The following is a 22511-nucleotide window of genomic DNA, read 5'->3' as shown; positions in this document are numbered from 1 at the left end:
ACACAGTTCCTGTCATCACAGAGAATGATTAACTTGGTGTAGTTCCAGTTTGGACAAATATTCAAGGGAAGAATTCTGATTGGCCAATTTAGCCAGATGCTCATCCCTAGACCAATCAACTGAGGCCAGAGGGGTGGAGTCATGTGAGAACATGGTAGCCCCCATGAGAGCCACGTGACTGGAGTAGGAAGTGTGAGTTTCTATAGAGGGGAGGGCTGCTAGACTGAAAAGGCAATAGATGTCTGCAGTGAAAGGAATACATCAGGAAATACATTCTCTTAAACCTGTTAATTATTATTTAAAAAAGAGAAACTTTCAATATACAATTACATTATACGTGAACGGGTGGCTCACGCCTATAATCCCAGCACTTTGGGAGGCTGAGGTGGGCAGATCAGAGGTCAGGAGTTACAGACCAACCTGACCAACATGGTGAAACCCCGTCTTGTGCACCTGTAATCCCAGCTACTCAGGAGGCTGAGGCAGGAGAATCACTTGAACCTGGGAGGCGGAGGTTGCAGTGAGCTGAGATCATGCCACTGCCCTCCAGCCTGGGCAACAGAGTGAGACTCCGTCTCAAAAAAAAAAAAAAAAAAAAAAAAAGTTACATTGTGGTTCCCTCAGCATGATTTATCAGAAAGGAAAAACTTACAATATGCGTATTTCCTATGCACAGGCTACTGCTATGAATTCAAATTCTTAAATTCCAAAGATTAATTAAAATGTTTCTCAAGACACATAAACTGTTACAATTTGCTTATAATGAGGCTGAAGTTGAGTAAGAAGAGAACTGGCATTTAGGACACTACTTTTCTTCTGTCGAGTACTGTCAAGTTTTGGTTCTGCCTAGAAGTAGATGCACCTCAAGGGAGGGTTGCATGTAAAGGTGTGTGTGTGTGTGTGTGTGTGTGTGTGTGTGTGGTAGTTTCCAAAGATGGGTACAACTTTCTGCAAATACTCTTGCAGTGTAATTGAACCAATCTTTCCCTTAAGAGGTAGAGTTTATATTCCTCTACATGAATCTGGGCTGCCTATGACTTGCTTGGGCCAGTGGAATGCTGCCAAAGTGATGGTGACCAACTTCTAGCCATGAAAGGAAAATAAACCTTGGGACCACAAGATCACTAAGCTAGGCTGGGCTCAGTGGCTCACGCCTGTAATCCCAGCACTTTGGGAAGCTGAGGCAGGCGGATCACCTGAGGTCAGGAGTTCCCAGCACTTTGGGAAGCTGAGGCGGGCAGATCACCTGACCTCAGGAGTTCAAGACCAGCCTGGTCAACATGACAAATCCCCGTCTCTACTAAAAAGTATGAAAATTAGGCGTGGTGGCAGGCGCCTGTAATCCCAACTACTTGGGAGGCTGAGGCATGGAAATTACTTGAACCCTGGAGTTAGAGGTTGCAGTGAGCCGAGATCGTACCACTGCACTCCAGCCTGGGCAACAGAGCGACACTCTGTCCCCCAACCTAAAACAAAGTTACTAAGCTAAAGAGAAAAGTCAGGCTGGGAACTGCTTAGGGGAAACCTGCCTCCCATTCTATTCAGTCACCCCTTTGCTCACTGAGATAAATGTATATCTGATTGCCTCATTTGGAGAGGCTAATCAGGAACTCAAAAGAATGCAACCATTTGTCTCTTAACTACCTATGACCAGGAAGCCCCTTCCCCTTGTCTCACCTTCACCTTCACCTGGAGTTGTCCCGCCTTTCCAGACTGAACCAATGTACATCTTACACATATTGATTGATGTCTCATGTCTCTCTAAAATGTATCAAACCAAGCTGTATCCCTACCACCTTAAGCACATGTTGTCAGAACCTCCTGAGGCTGTGTCACAGGCATGTTTCCTCAACCTTGGCAAAATAAACTTTCTGAATTAACTGAGACCTCAGACTTTTGGGGTGCATATAGTCTTAGGCCTTGAGAGCCCTCTCGTAGTTTCCATATTTTTGCCCTCTTGGATGCTGGCACCAAGCAAACCTTGGCTATCCTGCTTAAAGGGCCATTTGGAGAGGGGCTCTGGAGGGCGAGGGGCCACATGAAGGAAAACAAGGTTCCCCGGCTGACAACCAGCACCAACTGCCAGGCACATGCATGAGGCCGTCCTGGATGTTCCGCCCAGCTGGCCCTCCAGCTGCAGGTAGCCACACAAATGAGCCCAGGTTAAACCAGCCAGGAAGTCCCCATGCAACTCACAGGGTCCTGAGCAATAATGACTTGTGGTGGTTTTTAAAGTTTCTAATTTTAGGTGCAATAGGTAACTGAAACAGCAAACAAGGGTGTGAGCCTGTGGAGGGTGCATTTCCCACCTGCTGAAGCTTCTGAATTCCCAGGATCCAATCCAGATAAGACTCCTGTTCTCAGTGTCCTTGATGGAAATGGCAATGAACTTTTTGCAGATTGGACCATCTCAGGGGAATCCCAAAGATCGGAAACTACTTTCTTTCTCAGAATCTTCCACACAACATTGAGCCTTAGGAATTTCTAAGAAGGATCTGGAATGAAAAAAAAAAAAAAATCTTTTGAAAAGGTATTTGTATAGCTTCAGTTCAGCAAGATTCATAGTGGGTGTTAGATTAAGTGCTGGTGTTAAGCCAAACCATGTTTTTCAAAGACTCATCTGGCCTCAAGTTTGGCAGGATCAGAGTGGCCTCCCAGGATCTATCATATCCTCAGAAGAGTTGGTTCAACTGGCATGTACCCAGATCTCTGTGAGCTAGTATGATACTCCCTTGAGTCAAAGGCTGCCACATCACATCTCCTTTAAGTCCCCCTAAGTATGACCCCAGAAGTATTGACAAAATAGTGCTATTCCTGAAGATTTCAGGGGGACATAAATGAAGAGATTAAACTGCAAGGTACCAAAACTTCCATCTTTGCTAAAGACCCTCATCCAGGCTGGGCGTCGTGGCTCACGCCTGTAATCCCAGCACTTTGGGAGGCCAAGGCAGGCGGATCACCTGAGGTCGGGAGTTCAAAACCAGTCTGACCAACGTGGAGAAACCCCATCTCTACAAAAAATACACAATTAGCCGGTCGTGGTGGCACAAGTCTGTAATCCCAGCTACTAGGGAGGCAGAGGCAGGAGAATCGCTTGAACCTGGGAGACGTAGGTTGTGGTGAGCTGAGATCGTGCCATTGCACTGCAGCCTGGGCAACAAGAGTAAAACTCCATCTCAAAAACCATCAAACAAAAAGCCCTTATCCAATGGTCATGCCACTCTATCTGGCCATGTAATTTCTCCTCCTGGCTTTCTGTAGCAACAGCCTTCTGAGGAACCTCACTCTGCCTTTCAAAACCCCTTCAACTTGTACCCTTCATCAGCAAAGTACTTAGCTCAACATGTAAGCCTCTGGGGGTACTCATCCGCATGCCATTTCAGGATATTTCCAGCAACATCATCTTCACTACCCCAGGACAGCATTTTGGAGTGGATTACGTGCCTGCTGGATGTGTTGTACTTGAGCGAGTTAGAGAAAATGCTACACTTTGAGACGAATTAAAAGTCTGTTCATTTAACCGGCGGCTAAGAAATGGCTAACGTTTAAAGTTCTCTCGGCCTCCAAGAAGGGGCTAGATTTTCTTTTATACTTTGGTTTAAAAAGGGGAGGGGGGTCTAGTGAAAACAATTTTACAGAAGTAGGCAAAAAAGTTAAAAGGATAAATTGTTAAGGCAAGTAAAGAATTCTAGGTCTAGGGGCTTTAAGACTATTATGAGGTGATAGACGCGGGGCTTTGGGAGTTATCAATTGAACGAATTCCTGGGAACTGCGGATATTTGCTCGCCACAATATCTTATCAGTTAATTGCATTCTTTCATGTGCTGGGAGTCAGCTTGCACAAGTTAAGTCCTTGAGGAAGGGGCTGCCAGTGAAAGAGCCAAGATGGAGTCTGTCTGGCTCTCTTAACTAAGGGAGAGTCAATTCAGGTGGAAACAAGGCTAGGTGATTCAAAGAAAGGGAGAGTCTAAGAACAGGGTTAGTAAAAACAAGGTTGGGCATTACATTCCTCTCTTGTGTTTTTGGGGAATCAAATCGTTGATTCTTCAGTTATAACAAGGGGGTTATATTGAGTCTTAAGATACATAAGGTTGATAGAAGCTATGTGTTGTTTTACAAAATTAAGAAACTAATATACAAGGTCCAAAAGTTAGATTTAATAGGATGGGGAGGGGGTCTGGCTAACTTAGTAATTAGAATAGTTAGCTCTGGGTTCTAGTTGAACATGCTTTGATACTAGGGGATGTTATTTTCTTGTTCTTGTTGGCGCTTATCTAGATTTTCTTGCACTTTCTGGACTGTATCTTTTATGACTAAGAATGGTGGAGGAACAGTTAAGTCAACTTTGTCAGGGTGTTTCTGGAACAGAGGGTTACTTAGATCAGTTAAAGGCCTGATTGGCTTGGGTGGGCTTTATGAGACTAGGGTTTTTTTGGATGGTGAACATAGTCTTAACATTAAATCCTGGGATATAAAATCTTAATCTTGATGACATGCCATGATACTATTGAGTTGAATTAAGGTCATGGACAGTTATAGTAAGAGGATTACAATTTTTTCTAGTACATAATTTAGGTGAGAAGCAGGACTTATGGAAAGAGTTGAAGATCTGGTTGATCTTCTAGAGTAGGTGGCTAAAGATACACGTGTCTAATCAGGACAAAAACTGTTAAGTATCTTGACAGCTAGCCTCAGGGTGATTTCTAGGACAGAGGCAAAAGCCAATATTTTGGAGTCTTTTTTTCTGCACTTTTGGAGCTTCTACACTTAGTTTGGCTCTTGGAGTGTCTGAATCTTGCTGCAAGGTCGACATTTCCTGCTCCTGGGACTGGCAGATTGTGTTGCTTTTCGAGGGTATGGGCTGGCTTTGGGAACAGTACACATAAATCAACTGCAAAGGAGACTTGGATGTACTGGCCTTCTAAGTGGTGTTTGCAAATACACGTTCTGTTGTGAAAGAGGTGAGGAGAAAGGAGTAGGAAGGCACAGAGGACGTAAGGGGCAATAACAAGTAAGTGAGGTAGTAAAAAGAATGAATCTAATGGCTTCACCTGACTTAGGTGCAGTTTTAGGGGCCTGACTTAGGCCTGGGGACTTACGTTTTTAGTTGGGCTCTGTTGGCCTTTTTGATGCGGGAGTGATGAATGTAAGCAGGAATGCCGTCTACTTTCAGAGCCATTGGCGTCGTGAGGATGACGGTGTGAGGTCTTTTCTAAGCAGGAGTGAGTCTTTCTTTTTGGAACTTTTTAACAAACACTAGGTCTCCTGGCTGGAACGAATGGCAGGACTTTGGTCAGGAATTGGATTGGGATGGGCTCCTCGAACATGTGGCAGGATGATATCTTGTACCTGTTGGAGAGACTATAGGTACTGTAATCAATTAGTTTGTGATATTTCTGCTAATTTGGCATCTCTTAGCTTAGGCAAGATAGGCAGCGCCTTCCTAAACATGATTTCAAAAGGTGAGAACTTAGCCTGGTAAGGGGTGCACCTTACTTTAAGTAGGGCTAAAGGAAGGAGACTTACTTAATTTACACTGGTTTTTAAGATCAATTTTGTAAGAGTGTTTTTTAGGGTGTGGTTCATGCGTTCTACTTGCCTGGAGCTCTGGGGTTTATAGGCACAATGGAGCTTCTGTTGAATGTTTAACACCTTACTCACTGACTGAGCTATAGGCGAGGTGAAGGCTGCTCTATTATCAGACTTTATGGCAGCAGGCAGCCTATATTGAGGGATGATTTCATTGAGTAAAAACTTAACTACTGTGTTGGTGGTTTCATTTTCGGTAGCAAATGCCTTAGTCTATCTGGAGAAGGTGTCTACTAGTACTAGAAGGTATTTGTACTTAGCCTGGTGTGGTTTGACTTCTGTAAAGTCAATTTCTTACTTTTTTCTTGGCGACTTTTTTCAGAGACAGTGGCCTGGGCTGGGTTTAGGACTTTGTTTGGCATTTACTTGGGCGCAGGTTGTGCACTGGAGAGCTGCTTAATCTGTTAGGCTTTGAAGATGGGGGATCTGAAAATGGCTCCGGAGGAGTTGAGGTAGCTTTGCTCTTTTTAAGTGGGTGGTAGACTGTAGGTGACTGATTAAAGTTTCTTTAAGAGTTCAGGGTATGAAGATTCTAGAGTCAGGAAGAATCTACTAACTTTCCTGATTTTTATTGGCTCTGAGATCTGAAGCCAGTTTTTTTGTTGTTGAGTATACGGGATTGTCAGGCAGATCTGGCTGTGGAAAGGAGACTGTGGGCAGCAAGTTTAGAGGCGTGACTGAAAGTCTCGCTGCGACCTGAGCTGCTGAATCAGCTTTCTGGTTACTATGGGCCACGGCCGTGTTTTCTTTTTGATGTCCTTTGCGGTGGATCACAGCTGCCTGCTGAGGTGAGTAGCCTGCTTTCCTGGTAGATGGCTTTGTGTACATGAACAGTAGCAAAGGCGTACTTGCTGTCAGTGTAAATGTTAATACGTTTATTCTACTTTATCGGAGAGCCTGAGTGACGGCGATCAATTCATCCTTTTGTGCTGAGGTGTTCGCTGGTAAAGCTTGAGCTTACAACACATGTGTCTCCGTGGTAACAGCTGCACTGGCTTTTCATACTTCCTGCTTGAGGAAGCTGCTACTGTCTGTGAACACGGCGGCATCTGCCTTTTCTAGGGGCACAGCTTGAAGATCAGATAGGCCAGTTTCGATAGTTTCTAACAGTTCTTGACAGTCATGAGCAGGAATAGTGGAGTCTGGGTCAGGAAGTAGTGTAGCTGGATTGAAACACTTTGTGGGAGAGAAAGTCAAACGAGGCTGATCTAAGAGTAAACTTCGATACTGCAAGATGCGAGCATTTGACATCTATTTGCCAGAAGCACTTCGTAGTAAGGTCTTTACGGCGTGAGGAGCTGTAAGGGTTCAATTTTGACTTAGAGTTAACTTATCATCTTCCTGGACTAGGCTTGCTGTAGCCGCTACGGCTCGCAGACAACTTGGTCATCCACAGGCCACAGGATCTAGCCTCTTAGATAAATAGGCCACTGGGCGGCTTTAGGGTCTTAGAATCTGAGTAAACACGTCTTTAGCAACTCCTTGGCTTTTATGGAGATATTAGGGGGGGCTAAAGCAGGGGCTTCAGTTAATGCTAAATTAATGGGCTATTTCATTCTGTACTTCTTGGATAGCCGCCACTAAGATTGTTGTTTGTCTTTTGAATGCTTTATCAGCGGCCTTTTCAGCTGCTTGTGTTGTTTGTTTTTGTTTTTTAAACTTTTGATTGTCAAAAACTTTTTAGGCTATTTCTAAAAGCTGACTGATATTTATTCTAGAAAATTTTTCTAGTTTTTGGAGTTTCTTTTTAATATCCGGAGCTGCCTGTGCCACAAATGCTAAATTAAAAGCACTGCTATTTTTGGGAGCTGCCGGGTCAAAAGGGGTGTAAATCTGATAAGCCTCCTGGAGGCGCTCTAAAAACGTTCTTGGTGACTTATCGGGCTTTAGACAACTTCGGTCGTCTTAGACAAGTTTATGGGTTTCTGAGAGGCTCTTTTAATACTTGCGAGGAGATACCGGTTAAAATCGTCTGAAGCTCCCTTTCTACTTGAGGAATTTGGGTGCCAGTTATGCCGGGTAGAGGGAAAGACCTCCTCAAGGAGGTCTCTAGCTTCTTCTTCCGGTCCATTGGCTGATGTGAGGAAGTACTTTTTGGCTTCTTTTCGGATACGTTCGTTTTTTTCAGAGGTGAAAAGGGTTAAAAGCAGCTGTTGGCATCATCTTAGGTGGGTGGGTGGGTCCGGAGTACAGACTCTGTCAGAGAGGTCAAAGCCTGGGGCTCTTCAGAGAAGGGAGGATTATGGGTTTTCTAATTATATAAGTCAGAAGTAGAAAAAGGAACACAAACTAAGAAGGGGGCTGAGCGCTTGTCACCTGGAGGGACTTGTGCCTCTCTCAGTGGTAGTAGAGGGGTTATTTCTTCCTGCCGCTGTTGCTACTGAGAGGCAATGGGTGGCGAGCCTACAGGGGATGTCGTCGAGGAGACATGGGATAACTTTAAGGGAGAAGGCTGGTTGTAAGGCGGTGGGACTGGGTGAGGGAGACTCCCCTCTTCTTCAGAGGGAGGCGGTACAGGGGAAGCCAAACCAGCTGAGGGGTCGAGGCGAAAACGCGGTCTGGCTTAGGAGGAGCTTGGAGGTAGAATTATGAATGGCGCATGAACGGAGCCATGGAGAGTGGATTCTGACTAAACGTAGCTAATGTAGGGAAACTGATCAGGGTGGCTAGGACTTTCAGTAACAACCTGCCACACAGCTTGAACAATTGTGAGGTTCAGTGACCCTTCAGGGGGCCACTTGACTTTAAACTTTGGCCATTTTATTTTGCACAGTGTCTGGAGCTTGCCTTTTTTAAGGCGGACTTTATAATCCTCTGAACTGAGAGAAAAATTCTGCAGCATATATTGGAGAGGGCTTTAACTTTACAAGGCTGGGAGGAAGTGTTTCTTCTTCTTATTTTTTTTTTTTGAAGGCAATTTAATAAGATTTGAGCATAGATATTAAACTTAGCATGGACAGAGAAACTTATTTCTTGGGGGACTGGCGTAGTGAAAGAACAGAATCAATATGAACAGAAAGAGCAGAAAAACTTACAACAGCTAATACTACTTGCTACATTGCTGTAGCTTTAAGATTGAGGGAGGAGGACTAGAGCCAGCCTGAGATCTTCTGGGTCAGTTTGATCTAGGCATTCTTCTTCTTCTTCTAGATCTGCACTTTAAATATTTTTGGTGTCTTTATGACTTAAACGCAAATAGCTTAAACTTAGCTTTTTCTTTTAAGGGTTTAAGGAGTGAGAGCAGAGCCAAGTCCTGGAGACGGTAAACTTGCTGTCGCACCGTAAAAAGAGATGTGCGGGGTAGGGGGCAGGGACAAGGCGGAAAAGGACTACTCGGATCATTTTTAAGATGGCAGAGTAGCCACAGAGGAACAGAGTAAGAATCTAAATGAAGTAAAGCAGTACGGGCGTACATTTCTTTACACAGTGTTCTACTTAAGGGCACAGGAAAAGTTACAGAATGACAAGAGAGGTGAGCAAGGAAATCTGCAGGGTGGCCGTTTTGAACTCACTACTGGTTTAACTTAGAGGAGGTCTAATCACTTGGACGTGGAGTATGACGATCTAAATACTTACAACTTTCATGGTGCTAGAAATCTTAATCAGACCAATGTTTTTCACACTTGTTCTTGTAACAACACTTGACTTGCTTCTGGCAGAAAAGACAGGACTGTGGTGGCCAGCCTAAAAGATTGATGAGAAATTTAACCTCCTGTGACAAAAAATCAGCACTAAGGACCTTGAAGAAGTTTTTACTTAGACGTCTTGGGCAATATCAACGTCTTGACATGCAAAACTTTGACAACTACTAACAAGACAATAGACACTGAACAGAACAATCAATATAAAACAAACAATTGACTTTAGGGCATGTAAACAGTTATGACAGTTTCTTCCTTTTTTTTTTTTTAGACAGACAAGGGGAGGCTTTCCTGTGATGGGATCAGTCAGATGACTGCCTGGCCGCTCCCCCTGAGAGGACTTGGGCTTCTCTTAGCATTGGCAGGCAGGTATAAACTTCCGGCTCAGATGGAGCTATGCCTGATGCTGTCTTAAGCCTTATGAGGTCGCCACGGAACCGCAGGTGAGGGCCCACTTGAACTCCGTAGCTTTCGCGGTGGAGCTACAAACTGCAGGACAAGCGCAAGCCCTTGTCCTCCCTCATTCATTCATTATTCACACAGAGTTTATAACAGTTTTTTTTTTTTCTTTCTTGGAGATTCTTCAAGAAACTTGAACAAGAGAAAGATGAGAGATAGAAAAAGAGGGAGAGAGAGTGACAGGTCTGCCAGAAACCAGGACTTAGTCCTCCAGCATCCTGGGATGTGGACTGAGTCAAGGGAGGGCCCCTGTCAGGGCCACTTCCCTCCTAGAAAGAGACACAGAGGTGCCTAACAGAAAACCAGGGCTCTACCTTCTAGCGTCCTAGAGAAACAGGCAGAGTCGAAAGAGGGACGCCCTCATCAGGGCCGCTTCCCTCTTACTAGAACTGAAGTCAAATCTGACCTACGTGACCTCGGGGTCAGAAGTCGAGGACTCAGAGGTGGAACTTTTATGGGCACCCACACGGTAGTAGATCCGCTCTCCTCTGGAAGACGGTCACCTTTCAAGGACCTGAAGATTTTTTTTCAGGTGGCACCCCCCACAAGCCGGCCGTCCTTCCGGGGGAGCCCGGCTCTCGCCTCATGGCGTTTCCCGCTGGGGCCTCCAAATGTTGTACTTGAATGAATTAGAGAAAATGCCACACTTTGACATGAATTAAGAGTCTGCTTATTTAGCTGGTGGCCAAGAAATGGCTAACACTTAAAGTTCTCTTGGCCCCGAAGAAGGGGCTAGATTTTCTTTTATACTTCAGTTTAGAAATGGGAAATGGGTCTAGTTAAAAGAATTTTACAGAAGTAAAGTAGGCAAAAAAGTTAAAAGGATAAATTGATACAGGAAAGTAAACAGTTCTAGGTCTAAGGGCTTTAAGACGATTACAAAGTGATAGACGTGGGGCTTTAGGCATTATCAATCGGACAAATTCCTGGGAACTGCGGATATTGCTCACCCCACAGTATCTTATCAGTTCATTGCATTCTTTGATGTGCTAAGAGTCAGCTTGCACAAGTTAAGTCCTTGAGGAAGGGGCTGCCAGTGAAAAAGCCAAGATAAAAGCTGTCCCCAGTGTTAGAGGTGGGGCCTGGTGGGAAGAGATTGGATCATAGGGGTGGATTTCTCATGAATGCTTTAGCATCATCCTTTTGGTCCTGTCCTTGCAATAGTGAGTGAGTTCTTGCAAGATCGGGTTGTTTACGAGTGTGTAGCACCTCCCTCCTTAGTCTCTTGCTCCCGCTTCACCTTTTGCCATCATTGTAATTTTCCTGAGGCCTCCACAGAAGCTCAGATGTCAGTGTCATGCTCCCTGTACAGCCTACAAAACTGCGAGCCAATTAAACCTCTTTTCTTTATATATTGCCCAGTCTCAGGTATTTCTTTATAGCATGAGAGAACAGCCAAATCCAGCAGCAATACACAATATGTAGTAAATGTGCATGGCTGTGTTTCAATAAAACTTTATTGACAAACACATGTGCAAGCAGGTCAGATTTGGCCCATGTGCCATAGTGTCCCAACGTCTGCTCTGGAATATTCTGTTCAGACTGGATGGACATCTCTACGTTTTTTTTTTTTTTTTTTTTTGAGACAGTCTCACTGTTGCCCAGGTTGGAGTGCAGTGGTGCAATCTTTGCTTGCCACAACCTCTGCCTCCTGGGTTCAAGCAATTCTCCTGCCTCAGCCTCCCAAGTAGCTGGGATTACAGGCACCTGCCACCACACCTGGCTAATTTTTGTATTTTTTAATAGAAATAGGGTTTCACCATGTTGGCCACGCTGGTCTCAAACTCCTGACATCAGGTGATCCACCCACCTCAGCCTCCCAAAATGCTGGGATTACAGGTGCCCACCACCACACCTGGCTAATTTTTGTATTTTTAGTAGAGATGTGGTTTCACTATGTTGCCCTGGCTGGGCTCGAACTCCTGATCTCAAGTGATCCACCTGCCTCGGCCTCCCAAAGTGCTGAGATTACACGTGTGAGCCACTGCAGCTGCCCTCTAGATTTTTTTTCTTTTTTTGACCATTGCTTATTTGTTTTGACTTTCATTTTCTTCCCCATTGTGGTAGTCATTTTCTGAATGCCTGTTAGTTTGTCCATCTCTCTCCTCTGCAGTCTCTAGAGTCAGATGAAATCCTCTGCAGGTGCAATGGTGTAACACTCTCTAATGCTGAATTTTGAGCAGGAGAAAGAGAGCAAGAGTGACCACTACCTTTGGAAACTCTGGCCTCCTGAGAATTTGGTGTCTCCTCTGCAAAGGTTGCATACCTGTTAACCCACAGGCCGGAGAGAGAGACAAGCCAGAAGCATGATCTGTTGAGCTTGAGTTTAATATTTGATGCACAGAGATCACTGAGTTTTTTGATAAGAATTAGAGGGGGAAGATATGGCCACAGAGAACAATTTCTATCTCCAGGTGAGGATTCAGGAGATAATTCTGTGAACAGAACTTCCTGAGAACTGAGATGGGGGAAATCGCTGGCATTAGAAGAGTGAAAAGGTCAGTAATTAAGGCTACGACTGTGCTCTTAGAGGCAAAAGAAGAAAATGAGAGTGCCAGGCATGAATAATGAGAAAACTTTGATGGAATTAGCCATGCAGAAGAGATACTAAATGCATCCTCATTCTTCTCATAGTCAAAAGTTTTTGCTTAAGCTGGATGGGAAAAAGAGAATCCCATTTCACTAAGTATAAAAGAGGAGATTTTAGAGAAGGTCTCAGAAGAGATGTGGGAGTTTGGTGAAACTCACCAGAGGCTGAACCCTCTCCAGCATAACACAGGGATTGGGAGGAGCGGGGCGGCATTAGGCCAGGTGCATAGCCCAGTGCTGCTCTCTCTGGACTTTCTGCTCTCTCTGGAGTTGTTTGCTAGCTGAGCTTATCCATTTACATAATTTTCAGTGCCATTTCTCAGCTAATGAGTCCTGAACTTTTGTCTTGAGGCTAGACTTCTCCTTCAAACAGCAGTCTTAAACACTCAACTTCTTTCTTGTTTTTTCCACTTGTCAACTCATGAACACCTCAACCTTGTTACATCCAAAGCCAAACTCATGGCTTGGAGTAGTAGGTGATGGCTGTAATCCCAGTGCTATGGGAGGCTGAGGTGGGAGGATTACTTGAGGCCAGGAGTTTGAAGCCAGCCCGGAAAACACAGTGAGACTCCCTATCTACAAAAAAAAAAAAAAAAAAAAAAAAAAAAAGCTAGGCATGGTGATGTGCATCTGTAGGATCTGTAGTCCTGCTACATGGCAGGCTGAGGCAGGAGGATCACTTGAGCCCAGGAGTTTGAGGCTGCAAAGAGCTACGATTGCACCAATGCACTCCAGCCTGGGTGACACAGCCAGAGACCCTGTCCTAAAAAAAAAAACCCAAAGCCAAACTCTTTTTCCTCCTCCTTCTCCATGGGCTCTGTCCATGCCATCTCTGTTCTGTAAATGGCACCACCCCCTGCTGAGCTGCTCAAGGTGGTCATAACTCATGTGTTGTGCTAACTCTGCTTTTGCCCTCTTCTCCAGTCAGCAAGTCCTGTGATTCTAAACTTTATCCAACTTGTCCACTCTCTCTAGCTTCACTGTCATTATCTTTGCCTAGGACACCACTATCTCAGCTGGGCTACAGCAGCCTCCTAACTGGTCTTAACTGGTACTCTGCACCTGCTCTCCATGCTCAGCAATCCATTTCCTACCTGGCAGCTTCAGTGATCTTAAGGCGTCTATTGAGTCTCATCCCTGCCTTTCCTGCCCATGGTACATAGAATAAAATCGAGACCCCGAGTCTTCTGCCTGTTCCTGCCACCTCTCCAGCCCTCTCCTATCTCCTGCCCTTGGCCTACTCTATTTCAGCCACTATGGCCTCCTTTTGTTTTCTTGGACTTTAAAACCTTTTCCCACAACAGGGCCTTTGCACTTGCTGCTTCAGCCTGGAATGATTTTCCTCTGCACCTCCCCAAATTAGACCATCCTTTAGATGTCAGCTAAAATGATGCTTCCACAGACAGCTCTTCCCTGACCCCCTTCTAAAGTGGACTTCCCTGCTCTTCTCCACCTTAACCTCTTATTGTTTCTTGTTGTGGGAAGTCAGGGACCCCAAATGGAGAGGGACTGGCTGGAGCCATGGCAGAGGAACATAAATGGTGAAGATTTCATGGACATTTATCAGTTCCCAAATAATACTTTTATAATTTCTTATGCCTGTCTTTAATCTCTTAATTCTGTTATATTCATAAGCTAAGGATGTATATCACCTCAGGACCACTGTGATAATTGTGTTAACTGTACAAATTGATTGTGAAACGTGTGTTTCAACAATATGAAATCAGTGCACCTTGAAAAAGAAGAGAATAACAGCAATTTTTAGGGAACAAAGGAAGACAACCATAAGGTCTGACTGCCTGCAGGGTTGGGCAAAAAGAGCCATATGTTTCTTCTTGCAGAGAGTCTATAAATGGATGTGCAAGTAGGAGAGATATTGCTAAATTCTTTTCCTAGCAAGGAATATTAATAGTAATACCCTGGGAAAGGAATGCATTCCTGGGGGAAGGTCTATAAATGGCCGCTCTGGGAATGTCTGTCTTATGCAGTTGAGATAAGGACTGAGATATGCCCTGGTCTCCTGCAGTACCCAAAGGCTTACTAGGGTGGAGAAAAACTCCGCCCTGATATATCTGTGGTCAGCCTGGTTCTCTGCTCTTGAACCCTGTTTTCTGTTGTTTAAGATGTTTATCAAGACAATACATGCTTGAATGAACATAGACCCTTATCAGTGGTTCTGCTTTTGCCCTTTGCTTTGTGATCTTTGCTGGACACTTATTAGTAGTTCTGCTTTTGCCCTTTGTCCTGTTCCCTCAGAAGCACGCAATCTTTGTTAGACCCTTAGTAGTAGTTCTGCTTTTTACCCTTTGAAGCATGTGACCTTTGTACCTACTCCCTGTTCTTACACCCCCTTTCCTTTTGAAGCCCTTAATAAAAACTTGCTCATCTGAGACTCAGGGGGCATCACGGTCCTACTGATGTGTAATGTCACCTGCAGCAGCCCAGCTGTAAAATTCCTCTTTGTAGTGTCTCTCTTTATTTCTCAGCTGGCTGACACTTGTGGAAAATATAAAGAACCTACATTGAAATACTGGGGGCAGGTTCCACCTATACTTCTTTCATGGATTTACTTATTTTTTGTTTGTCCCCCTCTGTATCCTAGAAACTCATGGAGGGCAGAGGCATGCCTGCCATCTTCATCATTGCATTACCACCACCCAACACTGTCGGGGGACCTGCCCTGATAATCAGGTAGGTTCTTTTCTATTTTCCTAAGCGTCGACTGGCTTGAGAAATAAAAGGACAGAGTACAAAAGAGAGAAATTTTAAAGCTGGGCGTCCGGGGCGACATCACACATTGGTAGGATCCGTGATGCCCCACAAGCCACAAAAACCAGCAAGTTTTTATTAGGGAGTTTCAAAAGGGGAGGGAGTATACGAATAGGTGTGGGTGACAGACATCAAGTACTTAACAGGGTAATAGAATATCACAATGCAAGTGGAGACAGGGTGAGATCACAGGACCACAGGACGGAAGTGAAATTAAAATTGCTAATGATGTTTTGGCACCATTGTCATTGATAACATCTTATCAGGAGACAGGGTTTTGAGATCAACCCGTCTGACCAACGTTTATTAGGTGGGAATTTTCTCTTCCTAATAAGCCTGGGAGTGCTATGGGAGACTGGAGTTTATTTCACCTCTGCAATCTCGACCATAAGGGACAGGTAAGCCCTGGGGGGCCAGTTCAGAGACCTACCCCTAGGTGGGCATTCTCTTTCTCAGGGACGTTCCATGCTGAGAAAAGGAATTCAACGATATTTCTCCCATTTGCTTTTGAAAGAAGAGAAATATGGTTCTGTTCTGCCCGGCTCACCGGCAGTCAGAGTTTAAGGTTATCTCTCTTATTCCCTGAACAATTGCTGTTATCCTCTTCTTTTTTCAGGGTGCCCACATTTCATATTGCTCAAACACACATGCTATACAATTTGTGTACTTAACGCAATTATTACAGGTCCTGAGACGATATACATCCTTCTCGACTGACAGGATTAAGTGATTAAAGACAGGCATAGGAATTCACAAGGGTATTGATTGGGGAAGTGATAAGTGTCCATGAAATCTTCACAATTTATGTTTAGAGATTGCAGTAAAGACAGGCATAAGAAATTACAAAAGTATTAATTTGGGGAACTAATAAATGTCCATAAAATCTTCATAATCCACGTTCTTCTGTCATGGCTTCAGCCGGTCCCTCCGTTTGGGGTCCTGACTTCCCGCAACATCTCTCCCTTTCTTTTTATATAAATGTGCCATGGCGATGAAGGCTTGTTCGTTCTCTCGATTTTGACACAGGATTACTTGACTGGTACGGCACACTAAAAGCAAGCCGATTAAGCAGAGAAACATAATTCCAAAATTTACTACAGTGGAGCCCCCAATAGACTTAATCCAAGTTGTGGGGTTTAATCCATAAAGATTTTCTGCCACCTGATCTAACGCCTGAGCTCCAGGCACGATGGATAAGTGAGCTTGGGAGGCTTCAAAAATTTGTTTTTTTAATTTAGTTGTTTTCAATGATAAATTATCTTTTCTACCTAGAAGGTGTCTTTTGACCATTTCCCATGGATGATCAGTCTCGTTATAGGAATAGGGGTGATGCAGAAATCCACAGTATTCCAATCGCACTGGATTTGCATGCGATGTTCTAGACTCACTACCCGATCTCCAAGCCAAATAACAGACTGTCTTAAATGATTAATTTGATTTGCCAATTTTTGATCGATGCCTTGTTGAGAATTCCACATTTGGGTGGAATTGGCTTGCCAATCATTAACAAAATGAGCCGTTTGGATAGACTAGTGTAATGCCATTCCGGCAGTGGTGGCCATTGCAGTGACTGTAATTAGGCCCATGATAACAGCGATTAAAGTGAAAACAAATATCTTAGGTCCTTTTAGAATTCGTTGTACCACTTCATTAATTAAATGTATTGAGGGGGAGGATTCGCAAGGTCTAGGTAAAGTTATCAGAATCCAGATTCCTTCTCGAGCTCGAACCAACATTACACTTTTCCTGGAGTCAAAATGGGAGTTAATACAAGTGTATAGATGACAATTGACGCATTGGACAGTTTGATTATTCATCCAAATTTTGATATTTCCTACCAATAGCATGTAAGGAGGCTTAACACAATTCTGTATGGGAACAGTCAGGTTGGAGGTAAGTAAAGCAGAATGTCTGGGTCTACGTTGATACTGAGAGAGTGGCACGGTAGTGGGAAAAACAGTCAAAATAGTTTTTCCTTCCCATACTCGCAGTCCAGACATGACAATAGCCAATTTCCAAAGTCCTGGGTGTTCTGGGCTCAGAATAGGGAGTATCATAGGAGGCCTGGGGTGGGGAGGTGGTAATGCATTTATCTTCCCATTTTAAGGGAAAGAATGAGCTGATCCTTGTATGCAAAGTAGAATGATGATTCTCTTTCTCCTGATAAGAAATAAAATAAGTAGCCTCCAGGCATTCCCTTCCACAGAGGAAAAATTGTTTTTTAAATAGCCCTTTGGTGCCCAGTCTATTACTCAACCATATGAGTCATTTTTTAATATTACTGCATGTGAGTTAACACAATCTTCCCAAATTAAAGTTTTAGATGGGCCCTCAAAATGTTTAGGGCATGGTTTTCCTGCAGGTTTATACTGAAAGTATGGGGTACCTCCCATTACTCCTCCTTTCATTTGTTTTAAAGGAGAAAGGGAGAGGCCAGAGACCAAATGTCCCATTTTATCTGTAGCTGATGTTTCTGAAAGATAAGCAGCCCAGAACTGAGTTTCTAGATGGATGCAACCAGGTGCATGTCCGAGGCACAGAGGGGGGGTATTTATAACCCATGGTAACATTAAATGCAGTGCCTTCTTCTCCTGGTTGAGCAGGGCAAGGGTCGTCTATGGCTCCAGGCATCCACACACTATCGTTAGTGTAGATTTCTGCGTTAGTGTAGATTTCTGCGGGAGCATCTATCCAGGTGAGAGGGCGAATAAGTGGAGGAAAAGGCACCTAAGCCCAAGAAGAATAATTATGTGTAGCAGGTGAATCAGTGTGAGAAGAAACTGGTGAGACAGAAAGTATAAGGAGGAGAATCATTAAATAAAACCTAGTGTAAGCGAGATGGAGTGCTGAAGGAGAAAGAGAAGAACAGAGGGATGTTATTTTCTGGCTAATAGAAATGGTGAGATATTTAGGTTTGTAAGGAGAAAAAGAAAGGTAATCATGAGACGTGTGATTAGTTAGATGGGTCTCCACTGTCATCAGGGAGGATTGATTTACACCCATTGTGATTTGGTGTGCCTGTTTCTGAGGAGTCCGCACATATCTCACCACATCTGAAGGCAGTCTCTGACACAGACATCTCTTCACTGTGGTTTTGATTGTCAGTATTCACAAGAAGCTTGAGTCTTTTGGTGGGTACCCAGACAGGGGAATGATGATCTCCTGGTGAAACACAAGCATATCCTCTTCCCCACGTTAAGTAGAATAAGAGACAATATTTAAAGGTTTGGGGAAATCCTGTAAGGCAGTAATCACAGCAATTAACTCCGCCTTTTGAACAGAAGTATAAGAGGTAGAAAGAAGTTTGTCTGCAGGACCTGTATAGCCAGCATTGCCATTACCAGAGCCATCAGTGAATACTGTAATGGCCTCAGGAATGGGTTGATTTTTGGGTAATCGAGGAACCACCCAAGACGTTATTTTTATGATATCAAACAATTTGTTTTTTTGGATAATGATTGTCAATAACACCAATAAAATCAGCCAAGTGAATTTGCCACAGTACAGAATGTTGAAAGGCAACTTGAACTTCCAGCTGATTTAAAGGAACTACAATTACACTTGGATCAAATCCAGAAATTTGAAGTATTCTGCACCGAACCTGTCCAATTAATATGGCTATTTGGTCTAGATAAAGTTTTTGACACAGAATGAGGAAGAAAACACCATTCCACTAAATCATTATGTTGAACTATTAGTCCAGTAGGAGAGTGTAATGAAGCAAAAACCAGAAGCTGAAAAGGCTGAAATGTCTGTACTCTAGATAACTGGGCAGTCTGGATTGTTTCCTCTACAAATTCCAGATCCAGTAAAGCCTCAGGGGTCAAAGTCCTAGGGCTGCGGGGAGAATCTCCCCGCAGCATAGAGAACAAGTTAGACAGGGCATAGGTCGGAATGCCTAAAGTAGGTCTTATATAATTAATGTGACCCAAAAGTCTTTGGAAGTCATTTAAAGTTTTTAAAGAATCTCTCCTAATTTAAACTTTTTGAGGTTGAATACATTGTTTATCGACCACCATTCCTAAATATTGAACAGGAGTGGTCTGCTGAATTTTATCCTGAGCAATGTGTAATCCAGCCTCTGTAACACAGCGGCTAAAAAAAATTAATTTTTTTATCAGTGGGGGCAGAAATTAAAATATCATCAATATAATGAAGAATATAGGCCTCGGGAAATCGGGCTCAAACTGGTGAAAGCACTTGTCCAACATAAAGCTGGCAGATTGTAGGGCTATTTAGCATTCCCTGAGGAAGTACTTTCCATTGATAACGAGCTACAGGCTCCTGATTATTGATAGATGATACAGTAAAAGCAAATTTTTCACAATCCGATTTATGTAAAGCAATATGAAAAAAAAAAAACTCTTTAAGATCAATAAGTATGAGAGGCCAATCTTTAGGTATTAAAGCAGGGGCAGGCATGCCGGGTTGGACGGCCCCCATAGGTTTAATTACAGCATTAATGGCCCTTAAATCGGTTACCATCCGCCATTTGCCTGATTTCTTTTTTACTAGAAACACAGGGGAATTCCAAGGGGAAAGAGAAGGTTCCACATTTCCAAGTTGTAACTGCTCAGAAACCAATTGATTTAAAGCCTCCAGTTTTTCTTTAGAAAGCGGCCACTGCTGAATCCCAGGGCCACTTGTCTTATCTCCTTTGTTTAAAAGGATATTAGGTAGTAAAAGCAATTGAGCTTGTTTACCAGTAGTAAAAGAAACAGGAACTTAGGCTGGGGAGTGTAATTTATCCCAAGCTCTCATACACACTTTTGTTACTTGTTCTGTAGTAAGAGTATCAAAGTTTAATTGGGCATAAGCATCAGATAAACTATCGGAGTCTGTGAGCTGAGCCTGAGTAATTAGAATGTCATTACTCCGATTTAGCTGAGCCTGTAAACAGGCCTCCTCTGACCACCAGGCTGAGATGGACTTAGAACAGCTTTTTGCCAAAAGATCACAGTCTAAAGGAAGCAAAACGACCTCAGTATAAAAAGTTCGCAATACCATTTGAACATAAGGAAAAGTAGGACCATACTGAGTACAAGCATCCTTAAATTGTTTTTAAAAAGGTAAGATTGAGCGGCGCATATCGACGCAGACTGGTTGAGGAACTGAAACGACAGGAGGGTGAGGGGCTGTAGTGGATGGGGGAGGGCCTGGAGAATGACAGGTAAATTGTAATTTGGTCCCAGAGCCATTAGTTGATGCTGGAGGTTTGAAGAGAGAAGAATTAGCATATTTATGGTACCGGGCTTTGTGAGTCACAGCCGCAGGAGTTTGAAGTACCGGCTTTTCGTGAGAAGAAGTAAGAAAATTAGGGGGTAACTTTAAGCCAAAGTTACCAGAGTTAGAAATCGAATTTTCAGAATCGTTAGGTAGGGGAGGAGTAGCTGAAGGGAGAGTCTGAAGGAAGGCCATGTGGGAGAGGAAAGTTGAGAAAAAGGCAGAGAAACTGAGGAAAAGGCAGAAAACTGCGGCAACTGCAGGGGTTCACGAGATTGGCAAGCCACGAAGATGGCACGCACCAAGCACCCCAAACAGTGATGGGAACATAATACACGGCCGAGACCAGTTTTCGGAATGCTTTACGGACACAATCACACAATTTTATATACACCGTTCCTTTTTCAGGAAACCAAGAACAGTATTTTTCTACTGCCCTGAATAGAGTGATCATATTTTTCATGGTTACCGGTTTTAACAGGAGTTTGTTAGATTACACATGACCCATAGTTAACCCATACCACACACAGATTACTCACCACTCGTCGGGGAGTTGAACACGCTTATCTGTGGACCAAGCCGATTGACGTTTCACCGCACCTACCAAAGCGAATCCGGTTCCCTCATGCACTTAGGAAAAAAGAAAGACCACGTGGGCGCCAGATATAGGGGGACCTGCCCCGATAATCATGTAGGTTCTTTTCTATTTTCCTAAGCGTCGACTGGCTTGAGAAATAAAAGGACAGAGTACAAAAGAGAGAAATTTTAAAGCTGGGCGTCCGGGGGAGACATCACACATTGGTAGGATCCGTGATGCCCCACAAGCCACAAAAACCAGCAAGTTTTTATTAGGGAGTTTCAAAAGGGGAGGGAGTATACGAATAGGTGTGGGTGACAGACATCAAGTACTTAACAAGGTAATAGAATATCACAATGCAAGTGGAGACAGGGTGAGATCACAGGACCACAGGACGGAAGTGAAATTAAAATTGCTAATGAAGTTTTGGCACCATTGTCATTGATAACATCTTATCAGGAGACAGGGTTTTGAGATCAACTGGTCTGACCAAAGTTTATTAGGTGGGAATTTTCTCTTCCTAATAAGCCTGGGAGTGCTATGGGAGACTGGAGTTTATTTCACCTCTGCAATCTCGACCATAAGAGACAGGTACGCCCCGGGGGGGCCAGTTCAGAGACCTACCCCTAGGAGCGCATTCTCTTTCTCAGGGACGTTCCATGCTGAGAAAAGGAATTCAGTGATATTTCTCCCATTTGCTTTTGAAAGAAGAGAAATATGGTTCTGTTCTGCCCGGCTCACCGGCAGTCAGAGTTTAAGGTTATCTCTCTAATTCCCTGAACAATTGCTGTTATCCTGTTCTTTTTTCAGGGTGTCCACATTTCATATTGCTCAAACACACATGCTGTAAAATTTGTGTACTTAACGCAATTATTACAGGTCCTGAGACGATATACATCCTTCTCGACTGACAGGATTAAGAGATTAAAGTAATGACAGGCATAGGAAATCACAAGGGTATTGATTGGGGAAGTGATAAGTGTCCATGAAATCTTTACAATTTATGTTTAGAGATTGCAGTAAAGGCAGGCATAAGAAATTACAAAAGTATTAATTTGGGGAACTAATAAATGTCCATAAAATCTTCATAATCCACGTTCTTCTGTCATAGCTTCAGCTGGTCCCTCCGTTTGGGGTCCCTGACTTCCCGCAACACAGCACAGTGCCTGGCACAAAAGAGTTGCTCAATAAATAAATCAGGATGAATAGATAAATGCACGGATAGGCACTTTTAACTACAGATGAGCTTAAATACTTTGTGTTTTTCTTAATCAAACATGTGCAATTAAGCATGTGATAAATGTTATGATGACCACACCTGTGTCTTGCCTGATGTTCTTTGCAATCACTAAATGAAGTCAATTGTGCCTGTTTTGACAGTTCTATTTTCAACCTAATGATCTGTTTAACTTCTGGCTGTTGGCTTTGTTTGGGTTTGTTAGCCTGAGAAACTGGTAGATATTGGTATTTGCTCCTTTGTTTAAATGTCACGAACTTTAAAAATGCCTTTGCTTTTGGTAAGAAACCCTAGTTAGGACACCCTAGCGGTCAGGATGATTTGGGTTCTGGTGCAGTAACAACAATCCCGAAATCTCAGTGGCTCCATGCAGTGAGGCATTTGTTTGTTTGTTTTTGAGACAGGGTCTCACTCTGCACCACTGCAC

The 22511-nt window shown here is 43.6% G+C and overlaps 1 protein-coding gene and 1 long non-coding RNA gene across 21 annotated transcripts in view; one reads left to right on the top strand and one right to left on the bottom strand.

The window, feature by feature from the left end:
* The window catches only part of LOC129395916 (uncharacterized), a 56190-nt gene extending 35292 nt beyond the window's left edge, over nucleotides 1–20898 (bottom strand). For all 3 annotated transcript variants that reach the window (XR_010113084.1, XR_010113083.1, XR_010113082.1), the window contains exons 1-4: nucleotides 20810–20898; nucleotides 9166–9273; nucleotides 5100–5361; nucleotides 2310–2495 (exon numbers count right to left, since the gene is read on the bottom strand). This is a non-coding gene — a long non-coding RNA (uncharacterized LOC129395916). The remainder of the gene's footprint in view (nucleotides 1–2309; nucleotides 2496–5099; nucleotides 5362–9165; nucleotides 9274–20809) is intronic.
* Nucleotides 1–22511, top strand: part of LOC117981308 (meiosis expressed gene 1 protein homolog) — a 147743-nt gene that overhangs the window by 97854 nt on the left and 27378 nt on the right. For 11 of the 18 annotated variants that reach the window (XR_010113072.1, XR_010113068.1, XR_010113066.1 and 8 more), the window contains one exon: nucleotides 14881–14969. The exons of 2 other annotated variants lie outside the window; for them this stretch is intronic. Coding sequence is in view for 2 of the 16 variants with exons in the window: in XM_063607045.1 (XP_063463115.1) it covers nucleotides 14881–14969 (89 nt within the window). In the remaining 14 variants the exon portion in view is untranslated. Of the gene's footprint in view, nucleotides 1–9501; nucleotides 9674–14880; nucleotides 14970–20800; nucleotides 20934–22511 lie in introns of those variants that run through there. 5 more of the 18 variants (XR_010113064.1, XR_010113071.1, XR_010113079.1 and 2 more) reach the window with 3 other exon arrangements.

Source organism: Pan paniscus, chromosome 7 (assembly GCF_029289425.2).
Source record: "Pan paniscus chromosome 7, NHGRI_mPanPan1-v2.0_pri, whole genome shotgun sequence".
NCBI lineage: Eukaryota > Metazoa > Chordata > Mammalia > Primates > Hominidae > Pan > Pan paniscus.
This window is presented reverse-complemented; position numbering and strand designations above follow the sequence as displayed.